At 40.1% G+C, this 19,376-nt stretch overlaps 1 protein-coding gene across 1 annotated transcript; it reads right to left on the reverse strand.

Annotated features, from left to right (window-relative positions):
- Positions 1-280: 280 nt before the first annotated feature.
- On the reverse strand, positions 281-19,135 carry TMEM163 (transmembrane protein 163; the record flags this gene model as incomplete). The annotated part of the gene is made up of 4 exons (XM_009866172.1): positions 281-1,422; positions 2,924-3,065; positions 5,993-6,104; positions 19,039-19,135. Coding segments are annotated over 4 exons (412 nt in total), but the record flags the coding sequence as incomplete, so codon positions are not given.
- Between the last annotated feature and the right edge of the window lie 241 nt (positions 19,136-19,376).

The following is a 19,376-nucleotide window of genomic DNA, read 5'->3' on the forward strand; positions in this document are numbered from 1 at the left end:
GATACAGATTTAGCATCACAAGGCATCGGTTAAAAAAAATAAATAACTAAATCAGTGTCCACACTGTACATCCGTCACTGACCAGATTAATTGTGCATCTGCTCTAGCTGACGTAGCCCACGTTAGCTACTTCGCTGTTGCTGTGCTCCTACTGCAAACTTGACAGTGGACAGACTGTCTGGGTTTTTAGCCACCTGTGATAAACAGAAGAAAAAAGCAACAGTACTGGTTCTGTGTCGTGAAAAACAACCTGAAATACATAAAATAAAGAGAAGATGGATATAGCCAGAGAATCCAGTTTAATTGGCTGCTATACAGGAAGACTTTGTTCTATGATACATTCTGGAAATAGTTTTCAAATGTTACTTACAGATACTGTATAAAATAGATACCAGTTTTATTGATTATACACCAAGATTCTTTGATAATTTAACCTGCTATTAAGTAATATATTAGATGCGTGATGGAAGGTGAGCAACACTTTACAGGACAATCTAAATCTAGTAAATAGATCTGTATCTCACCACCAGATTGAGCCACTGCTGTGCCATCGTCAGACTACAGAGCAACCACAACGTCACACACACTGGGACAGCTGCATACAGGGTAACAGAAGACGAAAAATCCCATTCCTCAATCAGCTCCTCTTCCTCGCACGACTTTTTGGCTTTGGTCTGTACAGCAATACTGCGTGGGCTTGTTTGGTCCATGCAAAGCTATGAACAGTGTCTTGGTAAGAAAAAATAGAATTTGAATCAAAGAGGTATAGTTTCAGTTAATTTAGGATTAAAATGAAGTGTCTCTCTGATCACAGAAAGGTTTGTACCCGCTCTTTCTGTGCATCTATTTGAAGTGGGGGCAGGAAGTAGCTACTTCAGTGTTTTACGCAACACAGCTCTTGGTGTCCAGACTCGACGTGGGATACGCTGTTAGCTGAAGAGGTGAGCAAGGACTGTACTTCTGCTATGGCGTGTGTTTGGGAACATACAGGCCAAGGGAAAAGAAGAGAAAAACAAGATCTGAAACTGGCACTTCTTTACCCACAGGTTTATCACATCATTAAGAACACTTTTCACTCTGGAATATACAACATGGCAGCTGGGTTAAAACTGCAAACTGCATGTTTTCTATTGTCACAGGACTCAAGAGCATACTTAAAATAAAAAATGCCGCTGTTTTGCTGAATTGCAAGCAGTGTTCACATATGCCAGTTTTACAGAGAGATTTCCCATTCAAACAAATTTCAACTAAAACAGACCACGGGAAACAAACTGCATATTTAGTAAAATACCATTGGCACCACTTGCCAAAATGTTCGATGCTGTAGTTTTACAGTCCTGACAGAGAAGAGGGCGTGATCTTCACTCAAACATTTCATAATGGCGCGTTTGCCTTACACGGGGCACCATATCGATAAGCAACCTGCAGAGGAAAGCACAGGAGTGTCGTTGCAGAGACACTGGAAAGCCCCAGAACTGGAGTGTTCTAGTTACTTGTAAATATTGATTTACATTATATAACATTACATATTATATATATATGTGTTATTATAGAATATATTGTATATTATATATATTACTTTTAGGAGTTAAAAATAACGCAGGTGTAGTAACAGCCTTATCTTGATTTCTCTTGATCAGAATTAATTCTGCCCCATAATTAATTCTGCCCAACAAGGAGTGTAAAGCAAACTGTGTGGGGAGAGGGAAGCCTGGATGCAGGGCTGCACTGGAGAACTGAAAAGCCCAGCAGCAGCCGCTTCTGCCTGCAGAAGCCACAGAGGGATTAATGGAAAAGGCACTCTTGTAGCAACCTGGTTCACAGCAGGCTGCTGCTGCTGCTGGAAAAAGCCAAGGAGAACTGTAGTTTCACAAGCTGTAAAATCAGGCAGCTGCCAAAACAGAATTTAGTTTTATTCTCCATTATGTGTTGGTGACACAAGGGCCGAGCGCACTGTCCAGCAGAGTGATGGCATAGATGGGGCATGAGTTTCAGTGGCCATATTAAAACCCATTTCTGATGCTGTTTGGTACATTGAAATAAAACCTTTTGTATGGATTTACCTCTATTTCCATTGTAAAACTAGCTGGAAAAACATAATGATTACAGCGGTTTTTTTTTCCAAGAATGGTATTCTCCATTAAACTGTTACTTTAATTTTCCAAATTAAAAAAAAAATAGCCACAGAGCTTTCAGGTGCCAGCTTACTGCAGCCTGGCCCAGGTCTGCTTCTCAGCAGCTGTAATTCCAATTAACAAAAGATGCTCCATCTCCCCATTTCTCTTATGGCAGAAGGTGGAATAAAATAAAAAACTCCTAGATTCCATGCAGCCAAGGGAAATTGTGGCAGCACTGAAGCACATGGCAGAGCTTCATTTCATTTTATTCTATTTCTGGTGTCATGAATCAAGAAACATCTTAAAATTCAATAGAAACAACACTTGAAACATGACTGGCTAACCTTCGGTTCAAGTTGCTACAGGGTAGGACTAGGATGGAAATCATTATCAAGGTCATTATTTAAACTTGGGCACCTTACCTTCAATGAATCCTTTCTTTTGGAAAGAAGCAGTGCTTAGGAACGTGCCATAAAGCAGCATGAAGGGATTATTTTTTTTTAATCCAGGATTTGTGGTTATATTTCAAATATTTGAAAGCCTCTATTTCCAAATTCAGGTACATAAAACCCTTCCAAAAATTATTCTAATTTCTTTCTAAGTCCTGGCTTCTTTCCAGCTGACGCGAGACACAATTTTTTCTCCCTTTCCACACACTCTGCTTCAGTATCGGCAGCTAGTCTAATAAATTCCAGAGACTAATTTTACTGGCATTACATAAGCCTTTAAGAGCTACAGCTTATTACATTAAACAGACAGCCCATCTGCTGTACATACAGAAATACCTGCTCACAGGAGATACTTACTTGATTCCATAGGCAAATATTGTAAGTCCAATTAAAACTCCTATACTGCCATCCAGATACCAGACAGAAGAATCGTGTTTAAAAACTTCTGCGCTAAGAAGGATGGAAAATCCCATTATTCCACCTACAAGAGAGTTGAAACCTAGAAAGGGGAAAGCAAAAAAAATAATGAAGAACCAAATCTTAAGGAAATTGCTTTAACCATCTCACCCAAGAAGAGTTAACGTGTAGGAAGACAAGGCCTTGTCACACCAGGGCCACTCTGGCACTTGGGGAGGCAGGGGTGCCATTCAGCCGAGTTCTGTGCCACCCTCCAGTACGACAAATCAAACACAGACCAGCTGGTGTCTGACCAGCACTGAAGAGCTCTGACACTTGTCCTGGCTAAGAGAAATAACTGGACATGAATTTCCCTGCACTGTGTGTCTTGGTTTGGTCACTCCCCATTTGTTCATTCTCTGTTTAGTTCCAAATGTCAGTTCTAGCAGCTGTTTGTTTCATACGGCTTTCACCTCTTGAGACTAATTTTCCAAACAGCAATATTCCTTCAAATACTAGACCTGCATTAGGGAAGACACACAGGATAACCCGAGGAGTATTTTCCATTGATGCCTTAGACATATCACAAGAGCTTCCTATTATTCACAATTTTTATGAACATCCTTTTAGATTCCTCTCTTTTTTAAAACCTTTTCTCTTTGTCTCTAAGAGAGAGAGACAGAGCTCCTGGAATAATTAATGCCATTCTTTCTTCAACTCTCCCCAAACTCCCTTTTTCTATTTTTTTCCCCTCAACAATCCAAAAGGCATCACTGTTCTACAAAAAGTGTCACTGATTTGTATTTGTTTGGTGGATACATACACTATTTAACCTAGGTAGCAAATGAAAAAAATCAAACTTGAAATATTCTATACCGCTTGGTAAGTCAACTCTAGTCAGCACTTTGCCAGGTTTTCTTCCAGTTCCCCAGATATATCACATCCATATCACTTAGTCCAAAATGCCTCCTTTGATCCTGACCTCTCACAGCTGGTCCTTAAATAAATCACGTCAAGTCTTTCTGAAAGACATAGCTAAAAATTGACCTTTCCTAGGCAACTCTACAGCTGAAATACTTGTTCTTTAAAAAAATTGTTAATAGAGGTTGACTCATATGAGAGAGAATTTGCTATTTTGAAAATAATTCTATTTTTCAGCAAGAAAAATGTATGCTCTTGGTAGTGGAAACAGTTTGTTGGTCTACAGCCAGTGATTGCAGGAGGTAAATTAGCAGGAAACAGAAAACACTAAAAAAAGATATGCAAGGGCGTGCTAAATCTGCCTCAGCTGTTGAATCACATTGTCGCTTCCTGATTGTTAATAAATCAAGTATATATGTAAATATATATTGTGAAAGAAGATATTTAGCCACACATGGTAAGATCAGCCTCCTACATTTTCTAAAGTGGCTCTCAAGGAGAGAAAAGGGAGATGAAAAACAGACCGAGGTAATTGTATACTTATTCCCTAATTTTTTTAACCAAAGAATGAGCTCAGAAGCAATATAATTAGCATGAGAATGTAATTATAGGGGAAGAGATTTCTGTTATACAGGAGACAAATTCAGAGCTAGAGTTATTGAGGAATTTTTCAGCTAACCTCTTCTCTGGAAAAAAACAAAACCCAAACCATGCTCTGTTTCAAAAGCTAGCTGCATTTTTTTTAAAGGGAGGGTTAATCATGCCCCTGCCTAGACACAGCTCCGAACCATTTGACATTTGCACTCTGACAGCAAAGGAACTCAGACTCACTGGTCTGTAGCTCCCAGGATCCTTTCAGAATCCTTTTTGCAGGTTGGAGATTTTTTTTTTGTTGTTTCAAAATGTCTAGTCCATAGTAAAAGTAAGCTCACTGAACAGCATGGACTGCCAGGAGAGAATCACAGACGCAGGGAGGCAGTAGCTTAGCGGTAACCCCCGCACTGCTGTTCTGATTCCTTTTTTCCTTATTTTGTATTTAAAATATAAATACCCTTTAAGTATTTATATAAGTGGGATGATATGAAATATACATACTCGTAATACGTGTTATCACACATCACAAAAAAAATTTTGAGCATGTTTAAATTACTTAAAATAAAGCAATTGTGTGTATCCCTAGAGTAAGCTGAACACTGGATTTCCTTAAAGTGAAATCTTTAGCGGAGTAATATAATTTATGTACCACAGTCCATGAATCATTAACACCCTCCCGTGTATATTTAGAGAGTATTTCAAACTGCCCTGTGCTTGCAGATAAAAACTGGTAGACATTTGTAAGGCGCCATCACTGTGGCCTCACTTGTTTGCAGCTTTCTGAAGATTCACAGGCCACTCTTAAAACGTGCCACCAAACATACCTTCCGAACCAGCAACACTCAGGCGCTACACCCTTGGGCCAACAGAGTAGCGGCAGTGAAGTCTTCTAAGGATACAGTGGATGAGACTGACCTCGTGCCAAACTGCAGCAGGGCCAGAGGAGCGCGGGGCAGTGGCAGGCAGAGGCTTCGTTTCACACATGAGATGCTCCAGCAGCTCTACTGAGTGGCAGGAAAACCACTATGGCGGCAAATTAAGTCTACAGGGACAGGTATGAATGATGGTTGTGATTCCTGCTCAAGGCAGGGAGGCGTCTTCTGCGACAGGCGTGCTTCGTTCTAACTGTCGGGATGAAATTGTTTACTGGACAGCAAGGATAGGTGGGACTTAACCAGAGCCACATAAACTGGTGTCATATTCCTACTCTGTAGCTGAAGGTCTGGCTAAGGCACACCTAATTCCTTCTGTGCTTCACCTCTGTCTCTCTGTTATTGCTTGCTGTCCTCACATTAACCCTTGGACTTACACCACACACCTATTTCAGCTGGGGCACAAATGCAAGAGGCTAGTAGTACCACAGACTCTTCTGGATTTGGGGCTTTCTCCATTTCCCAGTGGCCTCCTTATTTCAGTGCTCTTTCAACCCTCATGTCGGGAGTCACTCACATCCTCTGTCTCTAGAATCTTCCCTGGAAGAGTCTACAAATGCAGCAGGATCAAGTTCACACTCACCATCGGTTATCAGCGCTCTGCTTGTAAGGACCTTTCCCAGCATAAATTTGATTACTGCCAAGACAGTGCAAAGGATTCCACTTAAAACGGAGACACTGTACAGAAAATCATCCTGAAAGAAAAGATGACAGACATTAGTGTATCTTCTGGTCACGGCCCATATATTAAATGACAAACAGGACTAGTTATTGGGCAGTTATTTGTGCCAACGAAGCATACAGCCTGAGGAAAAGATTTCCTCACTTATGACTTTCACAACAGCTAGTGCTTATTTTGCTTAGACTGCTGTCTATAATTTCTTTTAAAAACATAAATAAGGACGGTTACCAGCAACAAATTTTGAATTGACTCAAACTCCTCAGAATCACGACCATATATACCTGCAGACTGCCTAATAGTCTAGTGTCTAGTCAATCAGTAACAAAGTCCCCACGAGCAGCAGAAAGGCTTGAGAGTAGAATCCCACTTACCAGACCTCTGTTGATTTTTGATGTGAGAAAGAACCATTTAACATTATTTCTGATTCTGCACTTGGTTTGGTTTTGTTCGGTTTCCTTCTTCTAAGGTAAAGTCTGGTCCATAAGTTTTGATACTGATGTGCAAAGTCAGATTTAGCTTTTTCTTAGAAAACAGATTTTCCCTGGACCTTCATTTCACAGCTAAATACCCACATTACTTAATTTAAATGCATAACATAGACTGCCCAGGTCCCTCAGCAGAAGGCCGCGTGCCTATGTAGGGCGAATAAGAGTAACTCATTATTATTTACCACACGTTCTCTAAAAGGTCATCAGGAGGCACCTACCTCTTTCTGCTGACTATTCTGTGTTGGGCTGGGAGGACATACTCCTGGGTGCTGCAACACCAGCATTGCAAGAAAGCACCTAAGGGGAGTCTTTGCGCCTTCTCCCTGCTGAGGTCCATCAGCCCAGGGGCTGTGCAGAAAAACCCAAGGAAGCTCTTAGCATGCTTCCTGACATCTAACCACAGAGCTCTGAAATAGAGCAATTTATTACTCTTACTAGAAACTTTAATTTAAGCTGTTGTGACATCAGTACTAATAAAGGAACTAGCAAGGATGTTATTTTTTTTATTTTTTTTAACCTGCAGGTCTAAGTGGGCCAGTGCCACTGGGACCCTGTTACTGATTCAAACGCTCTGGCAAAAAATCCCCATTGATAGTAAACATTGTCATGATGATTCATCATCCACTCCATCCATTTTCATTATTTTAGCAGCAATTCAAAACCCAAAGAAATCAAAACAGGGTTTTGAGAGCTGCCCAGGAAGATGTTGGGAATTAGATTACTTGTATAATGTACTCACATTCCTAAATAAATCATTTGATATATTTTCATGCAATTTTTTATGTCATATAATTTTCAAAGTCTACTTTGTTCACTCTCGGTCTTGAGCTCATTCTCTCTAGTTGTGGTATGATATTGAACATTACGACAAAATGCACCAAGGGAAGGAGAGTAAAATAGGAGCACTGAGAACAGGGAACACAAGCACTGGGTAAAGGTAGGATAAGAAGCATTAGAAAAATTATTCTAACAAAATTACTGGAAATTTGGGAGTGCTTTGGAAGGACTAAGGAAGGACTGAGAATATTTGATTGCTGTCAGTCTAGCAAGGAAAATTAGGAGCTTTCAGAAGATCTGAAATTACAACAAAGCTCCAAAAGTCTGGACAAGCTTTACACAAAGCACTCCAAATTTTTCTGAATTTCTGCCCCTACATTTTGTGTACCTTTCTCAAAAACGTGTATTTATCATGCCCAAAGGCTTAATTTTGAGAGCCTGACAAATTCTGATTGATCTCAAGATTTTAATCCAATCTCATCTAATAACTTATTCAGTATTTCACCTAATATTTAATATAGAGCACACGTGTAGGACTACAGAACAGTCTGAAGCAGAACGATATGCTCCATCACCCCAGTCATGTCTATTCCCACCTGCTGGGTGAGCAGTCAGAGCCATTCCCAGGCTGCCCACAGAGAATGGGACCTTCCCCCGGTCCAGTTGCAACAGCAGTCGTGGCAAGCAAACCTTGGACTCCAGTAAAGCGGCCTGACTAATTTTGATGACAAATGTATAGCCAGAACAAATGACAAGATGCATTTCCACATACTGTGAGCTTAGTGACACATGCAGGAAAAAAACTGAATTCAGCCCAAAAATCTATGCTAATGAAGTTAAATCTAAAAAACAACAAAAAACCCAAACCAAACAAACCCCAAACCAACCAAACAAAAAAAACCATCTCAAAATAATGAGTGATAGAGAGTTCTGAATCAACTAATAAAGTGATCTAATGAACAGCCTTTTTATAGAGGGCATGGGAACTAGATATCCGCAAGTTTGGTGTGTTTTTTAAATTGAATCACAGACAACAATCTCATTTTCTTGCTAATACTAATCCAATAACCACTGATAATGCAGAAGATCTGACAAAGCAAAGTTCCTTTGTTATAAGGGTGGACACAGAAAGAGAAGAAATTGAAAAAATCCCATTCTTAATGCAATCGCCTCAGCAATTTCTTGCTGCGTCAAACAGATTTTCAGAAGACGATACTCCTTTCTTCTCTCGCTAAACCCCTAAATACTTGCAGTATCTAAAAATCACGATCATCTCACAACAGCCACAGGGAGGCACCAGATACCTCAGTAACAGCACACACGCATGAAGACAAAACCCAAGGAGGGGGAAAAAGACATCTTTTAAATTCACTTTTCTCAGTACTTTGCTGTGCTTTCTGGGCACTCAGACACCCAAGAGCTGGAAGAAGGGGAGAGAGGCCACTTGCCACTCACGAAGGCAGCTTTGCAGATGTGAGTGATGCCCCCAAAGCACAGGGTGAAAGCGGCCGGCCAACAGGGCACCCGACTGAGCCCTGCGCTTTGGTCCAGTGCTACGGTTTCCAAAGAGTTAAACACGTCATACCGTGGCTGTGAAATGATTCCCATTAAACTAACTCATCCTTTTGGACAAACGAAGGGAAGAGAAGCCATAATGGAGATCTAAATTAATAAAACAAGCTTGGCCATCTGGTATCATCTCCCTCCGGATCTTCCCGCAGTCCTGCCCTCTCCGTACCCCTTGCCTTCCCATCTGACAGTCATTAAGAGCAAGAAGCACATCTAGCCAGTCTCACTGTACACGTCCTCGGTGTTATTTTAATTAAAGCAGTAGCAAATTGTCACAGATGATAAAAATTCAAATTCTGATAATTTCCATATGATAAAGCCTTCTGAGCGTGGTAAATAAAGCTCTTCCAATTCTTTTCATCATACTCCCTCATTACTACTACGCTGTACACGAGACTTTAATTAAAGGACACATATATCTTATTAGATAGGTTCGTGTATAAAATGGCACCATACGTAAAGTCAGGTGCCCATCCTGGACTGCCACCTCACTACATAGCACTCTAATAGCTACAATGTCCGTATTTATTTTATGCGAGATTTTATGCTGTGACAGTTTCCCAAAAGAAAACTTTCCTAGAATGCTCTTTTTCTCAATCCTAGGGAAGGAACAATAGAAGTCAGCAGGCAGTTTTCCTCCACTTTATCCCAAAGCATTGTCCCTGCTGGTACAGCTGAGAAGATGGGTCTGCAAAAATGCAAGAACACCTCCATCCTTGCTTTCAAAGATTTCACTGAAAGCAGCAGCACATCCTATGGCTTAAGGAAAATTTGTTGATGATGATGATGGGGCTCTGATCTCTTTCTGAATCTATAGTACAGACTAAAAGAAAAAGCCACATGGGATACTTCACTGCTTGGCTTATTAGGTAGAGATATTGCAACCCAATTCCCAGCCTAGTAACTAAATTTCAGTTGATTTGTGCTCCTAGTCTTTTCCTAGAATGCATCTAGCTAATTCTCACCCTAAAATTTTGTCCTGATTTCATATATTATTTCTTCCAAGTCCCCTCTGCCTCCTCTCCTTTAATTAGTCCTTTCACTTCCAGAATGTAAAAGCGTTCTCATTTCACCTCAAGGGTAGTCTTGAGTAAAAACATATTCACCAGCACGGGAGGAAGCAGCACATTCAGTGTTCTTCCCCAGCGGTCTCAACACATACAATATTATGATTAAAATCTATGTGTGATCCTCCTCTCTGGCTCCCCTTGGTAGCTCATTTGAGCGTAAGCCCGAAACAAGCTGCTTCTCCAACCCCCTGAGAGCTGCAGGTTTCCACTCTTCTGCCCTCTCCTTAGCTTCTGCCATGAACCAGCCACTGGGTGAAACGCCTCCCCACTCCCACAGGAGCCAGGAATTACTGGTTCCACCTTTTTCATTACATTTTTTTCCCTTCCTGGAGAAGCTGGTGTCACATGGTGTTGTACCTCTTCTCTGCTGAGCCTTTTTCATCCTGGCTGCGGAAGCAGGCACGTGTTTCTGGAACGCTACAGATGCTGTTGGCAAGGAGCGATGTCATGGCTTGCTCAAAGCGAGCCGAGTTTGTGTTGTTAAATATTAATTCTTCCCATCTCTGCAACTCACCATCTGTCTCACAGGCCCTGACAATGACCATTCTTCAGTCCAAGTGACTGGTCACCGTCCTCCCCAGCACACATCAGGGCCTGCTACCACCTTGCTCCCCATCCCTACCTTCACATTTTTTCCACCACCTCACGCTCCTCCAGGTCCCTCAGCAGCTCTCATGTCACCTGGACGCACAAATGTTACTTAACCAAAAAGGACTGACTTCACTTCTCTTCCCTTGAAGGGTTCTGTTTTTATAGAATCATTAAGGTTGGAAAAGACCTCTAAGTTCACCAAGTCCATGCAACATCTGTACAGAGATGTAACTAACACACTTTTAAAAAGTCCAAGCCTCACATTTTCTCTCAAGTAATAGCTTATGTAATCAGTCTAGAGGGACCTTCTGGGAAGCCAGAGGGTCTCCCTCACCAGCTAACTTCAAAAGGGGCAAGAGTTTTAATTGCACTTCACTGTCAGAAAACAAAGCGACAGCCCAGTGTCTGACTCATGTAGGAGACAGTCTCTTCACACAGAGATATAAAGAACTATTATTAGCACACCAAACCCAAAAATCTTACGAATGTTTAAACTTGTATCTTTGGTGCTGAAGCGCAGCGACAAAGCATTTCCGCAGCACAGAGTGCAGCTTCAGAAGCAGCTAACGAAGACCGAGTGCCCCACATGCCGCTGTGGGAGCACTGGGGCCAGGAACTGAGGGGCTACAAACCTTAGGACTCCTGCAACGGGTCTGCTTGAAACTCTGCCATGACTCGTGCTTGTCGTTTTCCCAGATTTCACCTACTTTGTTTTAGCACCAAACAGCTAAAACCCATAATTTTAAACAGTACTTCTCCACGCTCTGAAGCGTCTCTTTAATGAGACTGCTATTTCACCAGTTCAGTGGGGATTGAGACCAGCAACACATTTCACAGAACCCACCAAGGCTGGCAGCTGCCTACTTTCTTTCTCATCACCATGTGGTAAAATCTGAAACCAAGATTTTCCACTAAATTACTTGAACAAATGGAGTTGATATATTTTTCCCAATCCTGGCTTTGCAGCTAGTTCAAGGATCCACAACACTCTCACCAACCTGTATGAGGGGTTGAACTTTAGGGTTCAGTTAATTATTCAAGGCCAAACACCAAATCAGACATAATAGGTAACAATTATAAAGCAACATTCTAATGTATAAGTAGTGTATACAGGACTTGAATTTTAAATAGTAAGCAATAAATTATTTTTATATATATATATGAGACTATAAATGTACAGGGAAGCAGGTATAAAGACAATTATTATATGTATATAATCACAAGTATTATTCGCTATATTGATATTGACCCATAACTCAACTGCTGACATTGATAAATATATTTCTGAAGTATTTATAATAAACTATTAAATCAGTAAATAAATTAGAAGTCATAAAGCCACACTGTGCCACCCCTAGCTTCCAATTTTAACTGTAATCAATAGCACAGGCTAGAATTATGTGTGGCCCAAGCTTTCAAGTGATTTCATTTATGAAAGCACTGGAGGCGCCACATCAGATGTCCTGCACATCTTCTGTACACAAACTGATGACGTTTTTCCTTCTTCGTTCTGCAAGAAATGTCAGAAATATGGCATGATGCTTGCTTACTCTTACAAAAAAGTGTCCTTTGCCATACTAATGAGGACAAATGCCAAACTGCATTGACATTACATGTGTTACACTATTACCCAGGGAAATGGAAGCAGTAACTGAATAGTAAATGGATATTGATTTACAACCCCAGGTGAAATTAAAACAGTCATTCTGAGTGTGGCTGGGCAGCGCTTTTCTAGCATTCTTTAATAAACAAGAAAAGGGCTGCAATTTTTGAGGGGGCAACAGTCAAAATAAAATATATCATTTACATTTAAATTATATTTATACTATCCCAGAATAAATAGTAATTGCCACGAAGAAGGTAAAGGGGCAAATGAAAAAGGATTTTTTCAGGGAGATGGCAAGCACTAACACTAGCAATTGCAAATGAAAAACAATGCTCGAGACCTATGCTTAATTTGATTTTTAAACTCTTTTCTCCACATATTAAAAAAAAATAATCAAAATCTCACTAAAATTTACACAAATTCAAGCATGATGTCATCAATGATACACAACATCACTGTTCCTCCTTATCTGTAATGAAATGTATGTGCACCAAATCCTCAGGGTCAGTAATGGCTGTGGATATAGCTCTCTCAAACATCAATAAAGGAATGGTAATTCCTTTTCCTAGTGGGAATTACCTTATTACAGCTAACATAGGTTGGAGAACAAACGCTGTGAGTAACAAAAGGGAAAATATTCTGAATCTGATAGCTAGGGGGGAAAAATATAGTAAATCATTTTTGAGCCAACAAGAAGTGATTCTACTTTAGGTTCAACACTCAACATTGTAAAAAAACAACATTGTAGAAAAATCACATCACCTGATAAACCTTCATTTAAAATTAAGTGGAAGAATAAAGTTTTTATATTTCAAATGTCAAATACTGATTAGCTTTGTAAGTCAGGTGTACTGAATAACAGCTAAAATTATAAGAAGTCTTCATTCCAAACACCCTAGAAAGAGGAGCAGCTGGCCTATTTCTTCTAACACTTCCAGCAAGTCTATTAGGAACAAAGGAAAAAGAGAGGAGAGAAGACAGGAGGGGAGGGGGAGGAAGATCTGATCAGTGAAAAATATTTTCCTAGGGGTCAACAATACGAAACTGAAATAATAACTACAGTATGTCATACTGAAAGAATAAAGATTCACAGCTACGTAAGAAATTCACAGCTATATAAAAAAAACAAGAGAACACAGAGAAATGCAATCTGTAGCTGTAAGGTTCTCACACATTAATGGCACACCTCTCCTGTAAATATGATTTTTTTTCTTGGGATTTGTGATCTTTCCCTGTTTTTTTCAAGTTTTCCAGGTGTACAATAGCATGTTCATAGCTGCTCCTTATTGCAGTCATATGCAGTGCATGCATAGGAAGTCTAAGACAGGGTCACTTAAAAATTCTGGGAGGGGCTGTGGGCACCGCGCAGGCTCTCTCTATCTCTCTAAGCATCCTGGCTGTACGATGAGTGTAGGACAGAAACAGCAGGATCTCCTTCAAAAGCAACATGTTTCTCAACACAAGTGAAAAATGTCATCCCATCTCTGAATTCTAAAACAGGAGAGCTTTAATTAATTACATTTTCAGGTAGATGAGAACGGAGGTCACACCATGATGCCCGTCAAAACTGCGTCTACGTACACACCCACAGAAAAATTCGCCTCCCAGGGAAAATGAGGCATCTCTGCAAATTCAAAATAAGGCTACATGACAAACTCTCTGGAAGGACAGGAAAGCCTTATTCTCATGATTTTCTCCTCTGTCAAAAAATTAGAGACCCATAATATATTTTCTGATTCTCATTAGAAGTAACATACAAAGCTCAAAAAATATGGGAGAAAAAAAAAATTCCATTATACTTCTCAATGTGTATATTCAATATTGGTGGTTTCCAGACCTTTTTAGACAAATAGATCCCTTCAGTAGCAATATTTCTCCTATACCTACCTTAACCCTGTAATGCATGACTTCATGAATTAATTAATTTTAAAACACAATAAGCAATACAATTCTACAGATCAGTTGTTGGAAAACACTGCTCTACATTGCAAATATTGAAAGCACTAGCACAAGGGATTGCATTTTGAACCCTGAGGATTAATATATATCTCAATTACTTGAAAAGAAACTTTTCCCCCTGATAATAAGAAATGTGTAACTAATACCAACATAGAATTATATATTAAGTGTATAATTAATTCACTGGCCAATTCTCTTGACACAGAATGTCATTTTTCAGGACAGGTTTCTTTTTAATTATAATATAAATCTAAAGCAGTTTGCACAGGGAAAAGCCTACGCTTACTTAGTGACAATTTCTGAACTCACTGATAACTGCAGGAGATGAAATCTATAGTTAAAGTTCTGTAAAAATAGCAGTTCAGTGCTCAATGGTAATTTGCAAAAATGAATATATTGTAAAAATCCTTGGTGACTCCTATACCTTGAATCCTGTGGGTTCTTCAAGTTTCCTCATCTAAAAATGGAGATAAAACTAAGAAGAAAGGTATGAAGAAAGTCAGTGATGACTGATTTTTAGCCTGACCCAGAGCATCTGCAACTGCAGTCCTTGGCATATCAAGCAGGGGAGCCAAAAGGAGAAATACACCATTCCTTTGTTTCCCAAGGTTTGAAGCATTCAGAAGAATTACAAAAAAAAAGTCTGTGCTGAAACACTTGTACAGACATGCAATACCTATTACTTCACTTTACTTAACACAGAGAAAGAGGTAAAACAAACAAAAAGCAAGGGGAAAAAAAGGCAGAAGCAGCATTAAGAAATGCAGAAAGTCAGGAGTTCTATTTGTTCTTTCTTCCATGCCAGCGTGAATCAGGAGTGCCGTTATTCACAGTGTTTCACCAAAATTACATTCAGCATGGAATAAAAGAGAATTCAAGTAGGTGACTGAAAAATGCCTGAGTGAGCTAAACCTGAGCTCCTGTCCTGTGAATTAAGTAGCTCCTCTCTGCAGTCTGACAAGAAACTGTGGACGTTTAAGCCCTTTGCAGGATGGGGTAGTCGAGCTGGATGTGCCACTAATGTGTAAACCTGTCATTCCCTCCCTTTGGTTCCCCAAACACTGGTGAGGATCATCAGACCTGTGGCTGAAATTACCATATGAAATGACAACAATACTGAAGACTCCTCTAACCAAATATCCATACAAGTAAAAGAAAATCTATGTTCATGAACTTTGTGTATTAGCTCTGGAACTGTTCAGACCTGACTGACTCTGCTTTCAGGATTTTAATTATAGCACCTTACAATCAGCAAGCAGACACTTAACTGCTTGATCTGTTTCATTTCTTAAATTTAACTTGTCCACATCATAATATTTCTCCAAAACTTACGCAGATTAAAATGAAATCAAGGGCATTATAACTGCTCCCAATTTTCAAGTCTGACAAAGTTCACTTAAGTTTGCCAAAAAATTAAGATGTAAAAAGAGACTTTGTTCAGAGATCCCACGAACAGGAGAGTACTGGATTCCAAATCATTTCTGTCCTCGAGACTGACTATACCAGCTTTGCATTCAGCATCCCAACACCAAGAGCAATGTTTTCCAGTTGGGTTTTAGACACATTATCTCCCCTAAAATTGAAGTCACACATCTAAAATTTCACAGGATGCTTTGAGATGTACCCACATCTTCAATGACCTTTGCTTCAAGACTAATAAAGACTAATAAAGATGTAAACTATACCAAAAAAAAAAAAAAGTCATACGACTATGACTCACATGTGAAACTTAGGTCTAGTGCAGAGCTCTTCACACCTGATTTTATACCAGTTTGGGATACCTTTCCTTTGTCTTAATGTCCTGTTCTCGTTCACACCACAAGGATACCTCCCCGCCACCAGAGCAGCAGGTTAATATGAAATCCCAGTAACACAGAAATCACCATCAGGAAATATTTCAGGTCACTATTTTGATGCAGAACTGGTTACTTCCCTGATATGCAAAAAGCCATTAGCAGAAAATGCTGTTCTATTATTTTTCCATGTATGGTGAACATTATAGCTAAATTACATGGTAAGATATTATAGAAATTAGTGACATTAATAACTAGCTCATTGATGGTCCAAGAAGTAGAAGACAGCATCCTATATAAAAGATTGAGGCAGAAACTTCTCCCTTTCACCGATTTAACATGAGCAGATTTCCACTCTGCTAAGACGCAAACGCTGTCGCCTGGGCAGCTGCAGATGAGCTGAGAAGATTCTCGATCAGCAAAGACCCAAACAACTGGCAAGAATGACTATTTCTGCTGAGAGCAGCTAAGGGAGCATTACGCAAACAGAAAATCACTATCAGATGGAGGCAGAGCTAGAGCAACTGGAAAGGCTTCCATTAAACAAGATGCTTTTCCTCCCACTATTTTTAACACAGGAACTCAAGCAAAATACCTCATCGCCCATGACTTGCGGCAGTAATGCTGTTCTCTCAGTCTCCCTATTTTTCAGCACCATTCTCAGTTTATGCAGAGGCACTTCATCTGACATGCAACCCTTACTGAAACCATTTCCCACAGCGAGATGTACTGAAACACTCTGAAATGAGAGCCCTTGCCATGTCATTTAAGAGACACTGAACAGAAGTACCATCTTTCTTCATCCTTGTTCTAACCTACTTTCCAGGCAGAATTGCAAAGTATGAAAATCCTTTACATGTGTACGTGTGGCTTTTACCCTGCCACTAGCCAGCACCAGCCCGTGCCCTGCCACATACATCCTTCAAACTGTCGATTATACTTGAGTGCCTAAATGAGCAAGAACAGTCACAGCCCAATGTCACAGGAACAAAATTATCTATTTATCCTAACACTATGTCAAATGAAAGCGGTATCCACCCTAACTTCCACCAAAAGTTTTAGTGCACCAAAGTCTGAATACAAGGTAGTGTGTGACAAAAGGTATCTGTAGAAATTATTCTTACAGGACACTTGAAACGTAACAGGATCTTCTCTTGAGGAATACCTTCCTATAGCTCTGATTTTGTTTGTGTGGGGTTTTTTTCTGCTGTAAATGCATTTCAAAAATTAAAACTGAGAAAGTAAAACATGCTTGCAAGTCATAAATAACCTTGATAATGCAAATAAGAAACATTTCTCCGTATATAAGAAACAGACTCCTTGCCTGTAGACAGTAGTTGTAATGATGGAAGAGTGAGATATAGAAGACACACCTTTTAAGCTTTTGTTTCTACAGCTGGAATTATCAGAGCATTAAACCTACAATGAATTAAACAGGCATCCAAATTAATCTAACCATAAATTCATCAAAAGGGTGTTTTAATTATTATTGTGGCCTCCCTTCTTACTTTCCTTTTACTTCACAGAGTTGAGACTACTTATTTCATTTTCTTACTAAATAGGGGTCGAACTTCAGCCAGAGGCACTGTTTGGGTCCAGCCAAGTTAGCTGGTTGTCCTTTATCTGGCCATCACTGCACCATCTCCCCTCACCCTCATGAGGCGCTCCTTCAGCCTTACTGGCACAATGGCATCACCGCTCACTCCCTAACCCAGTTCCATCAAAGGATTTTGGTTGAGTTTAAGAACTGACTATTAAAAGTGTTTAAGCTAACCTAGATCATTTTGACAGAACCAGGCTGGTGAACAACTACATGTGCTGCTACGCTGGCAGAGCTGAGGAGGCAGTAAATTTTGAAGACTGGAAAAGAGGAAAAGGAAAATGCAAAGAGAACATGAATCACCTGTGGTCAAACAATGCACCTGGCTGCAACTCAGTAACATGTAAGTTCATGGGCTTTCGCCACACGGCTCATCTTTGTCCAAATTTCAGTAAACTACTGAAAATAAGCTCCTGTAGTTGCCAAGCTTCTTGGAAGTTTCCATGACAGCGCAGGACCCAGGAGGTCATCCGCACTGCTAACAGTAGGTAACAAGTTGAAATTTCTTTTCTGGCTTTTTTTTCCAGCTCTGCCTCCAACTCCTAGTTGAAAGCCAGGAGTTTCTTTCTAGTTGTGTGTTGAGAATGGCACCTGGCAGGATGAAGCCACGATGTGAAAGCTTCTGCACATTTACAAATAGACCAAACGTCACGAAGGCTGAATACAAAAGGTCCAAATCAGGTTATACATACAATAACCGAACTAAAGTCTCGTTTCATTAGCAAGACACTTCCGGGAGCGGAACCATGGTGAAATGGCTCTCCCAGTGAGTAGCCAGTCTGGATGAGTAGAGCTCAGGGAAGTTAATACCCAGTACTGAAAGGAAGCAAGCAGGACAGGACAGAGCAGAGCTGAGAGAAAGGCTGCTGGGGAGAGCTGCTCTACAGGCCAAGTAGGGGCTGGCTTTCATAACCAAAAGAAAGCAGAGAGCAGGAGAAAAGCCCTTTGTGATGCTCCATGATTAGCCAGTTGAAAAGCCAGCTCTTTCACCCAGCATGCAAAAATTCCTGCTACTCGTACATGGCTCTGGAATTGGAGGCAAGAGCTGGAAAACAAAAAAATACAATCCAAAAATACATTTCTTCCATGTTAAAAATAAAACACTGAAGCCAGTGGAGCAGTAAACTGTGGAAACATTCTCCTCATAAAATTCTACCACTTTCATTAAATCCAGAGAGACCTCCTCTCCATAAGTAAACTCTTCCAGACCTGTATAAGAGTTTTAAGTGATTATGCTGAGAAAGATTTGCCCCATAAAGGTAACCACGGAGAAGAAGAGATGGGGTCAAGCCTATAAAAACCCATGAAGACTAGACTATCACATAAGGAAAAAGCACTGCTTGAAGATTAGGACTAGCAGTGGCAGCCAGGCAGGAAACACACCTGCTGCAGCTTTGCCAAGTTCAATAGAGCTTGCTGAAAGAAGAGGTTTTTCAGTCTCACTGGCAGTGTGGGGAATAATGAGAACATTTTAAAGCACATGAATCACCTTACCACTTCTGGAAGCACCTTCTTCGAAAGATCATGGATGGCTTTGATCACAATACATATAGATGACAGGAGGAATATGACACCCAAGATAACACAAGCTCTGTGAAAAGAAGAGAAATATAAGAATAAATGTTAAGAACGTATTTGAAGTTGCCAAGTCTCCCAGTGCTGAAGGACAGCACGTAACAGAATATTAACAATAAAAAAATCCTAAGGATAAAAAAAAGCTTAAAGATAGAGACTTCCATTAAAGAAGACAATAACAATAAATGTCCAGTTCCCCTCTGTTCTTAAAACCTGGGTTTTAAGTGAGAAGACAGGGTAGATGATGTTTCAGAGTA

This window comes from Apaloderma vittatum, unplaced genomic scaffold, assembly GCF_000703405.1.
Source record: "Apaloderma vittatum isolate BGI_N311 unplaced genomic scaffold, ASM70340v1 scaffold5563, whole genome shotgun sequence".
In the NCBI taxonomy this organism is placed as follows: Eukaryota; Metazoa; Chordata; class Aves; order Trogoniformes; family Trogonidae; genus Apaloderma; species Apaloderma vittatum.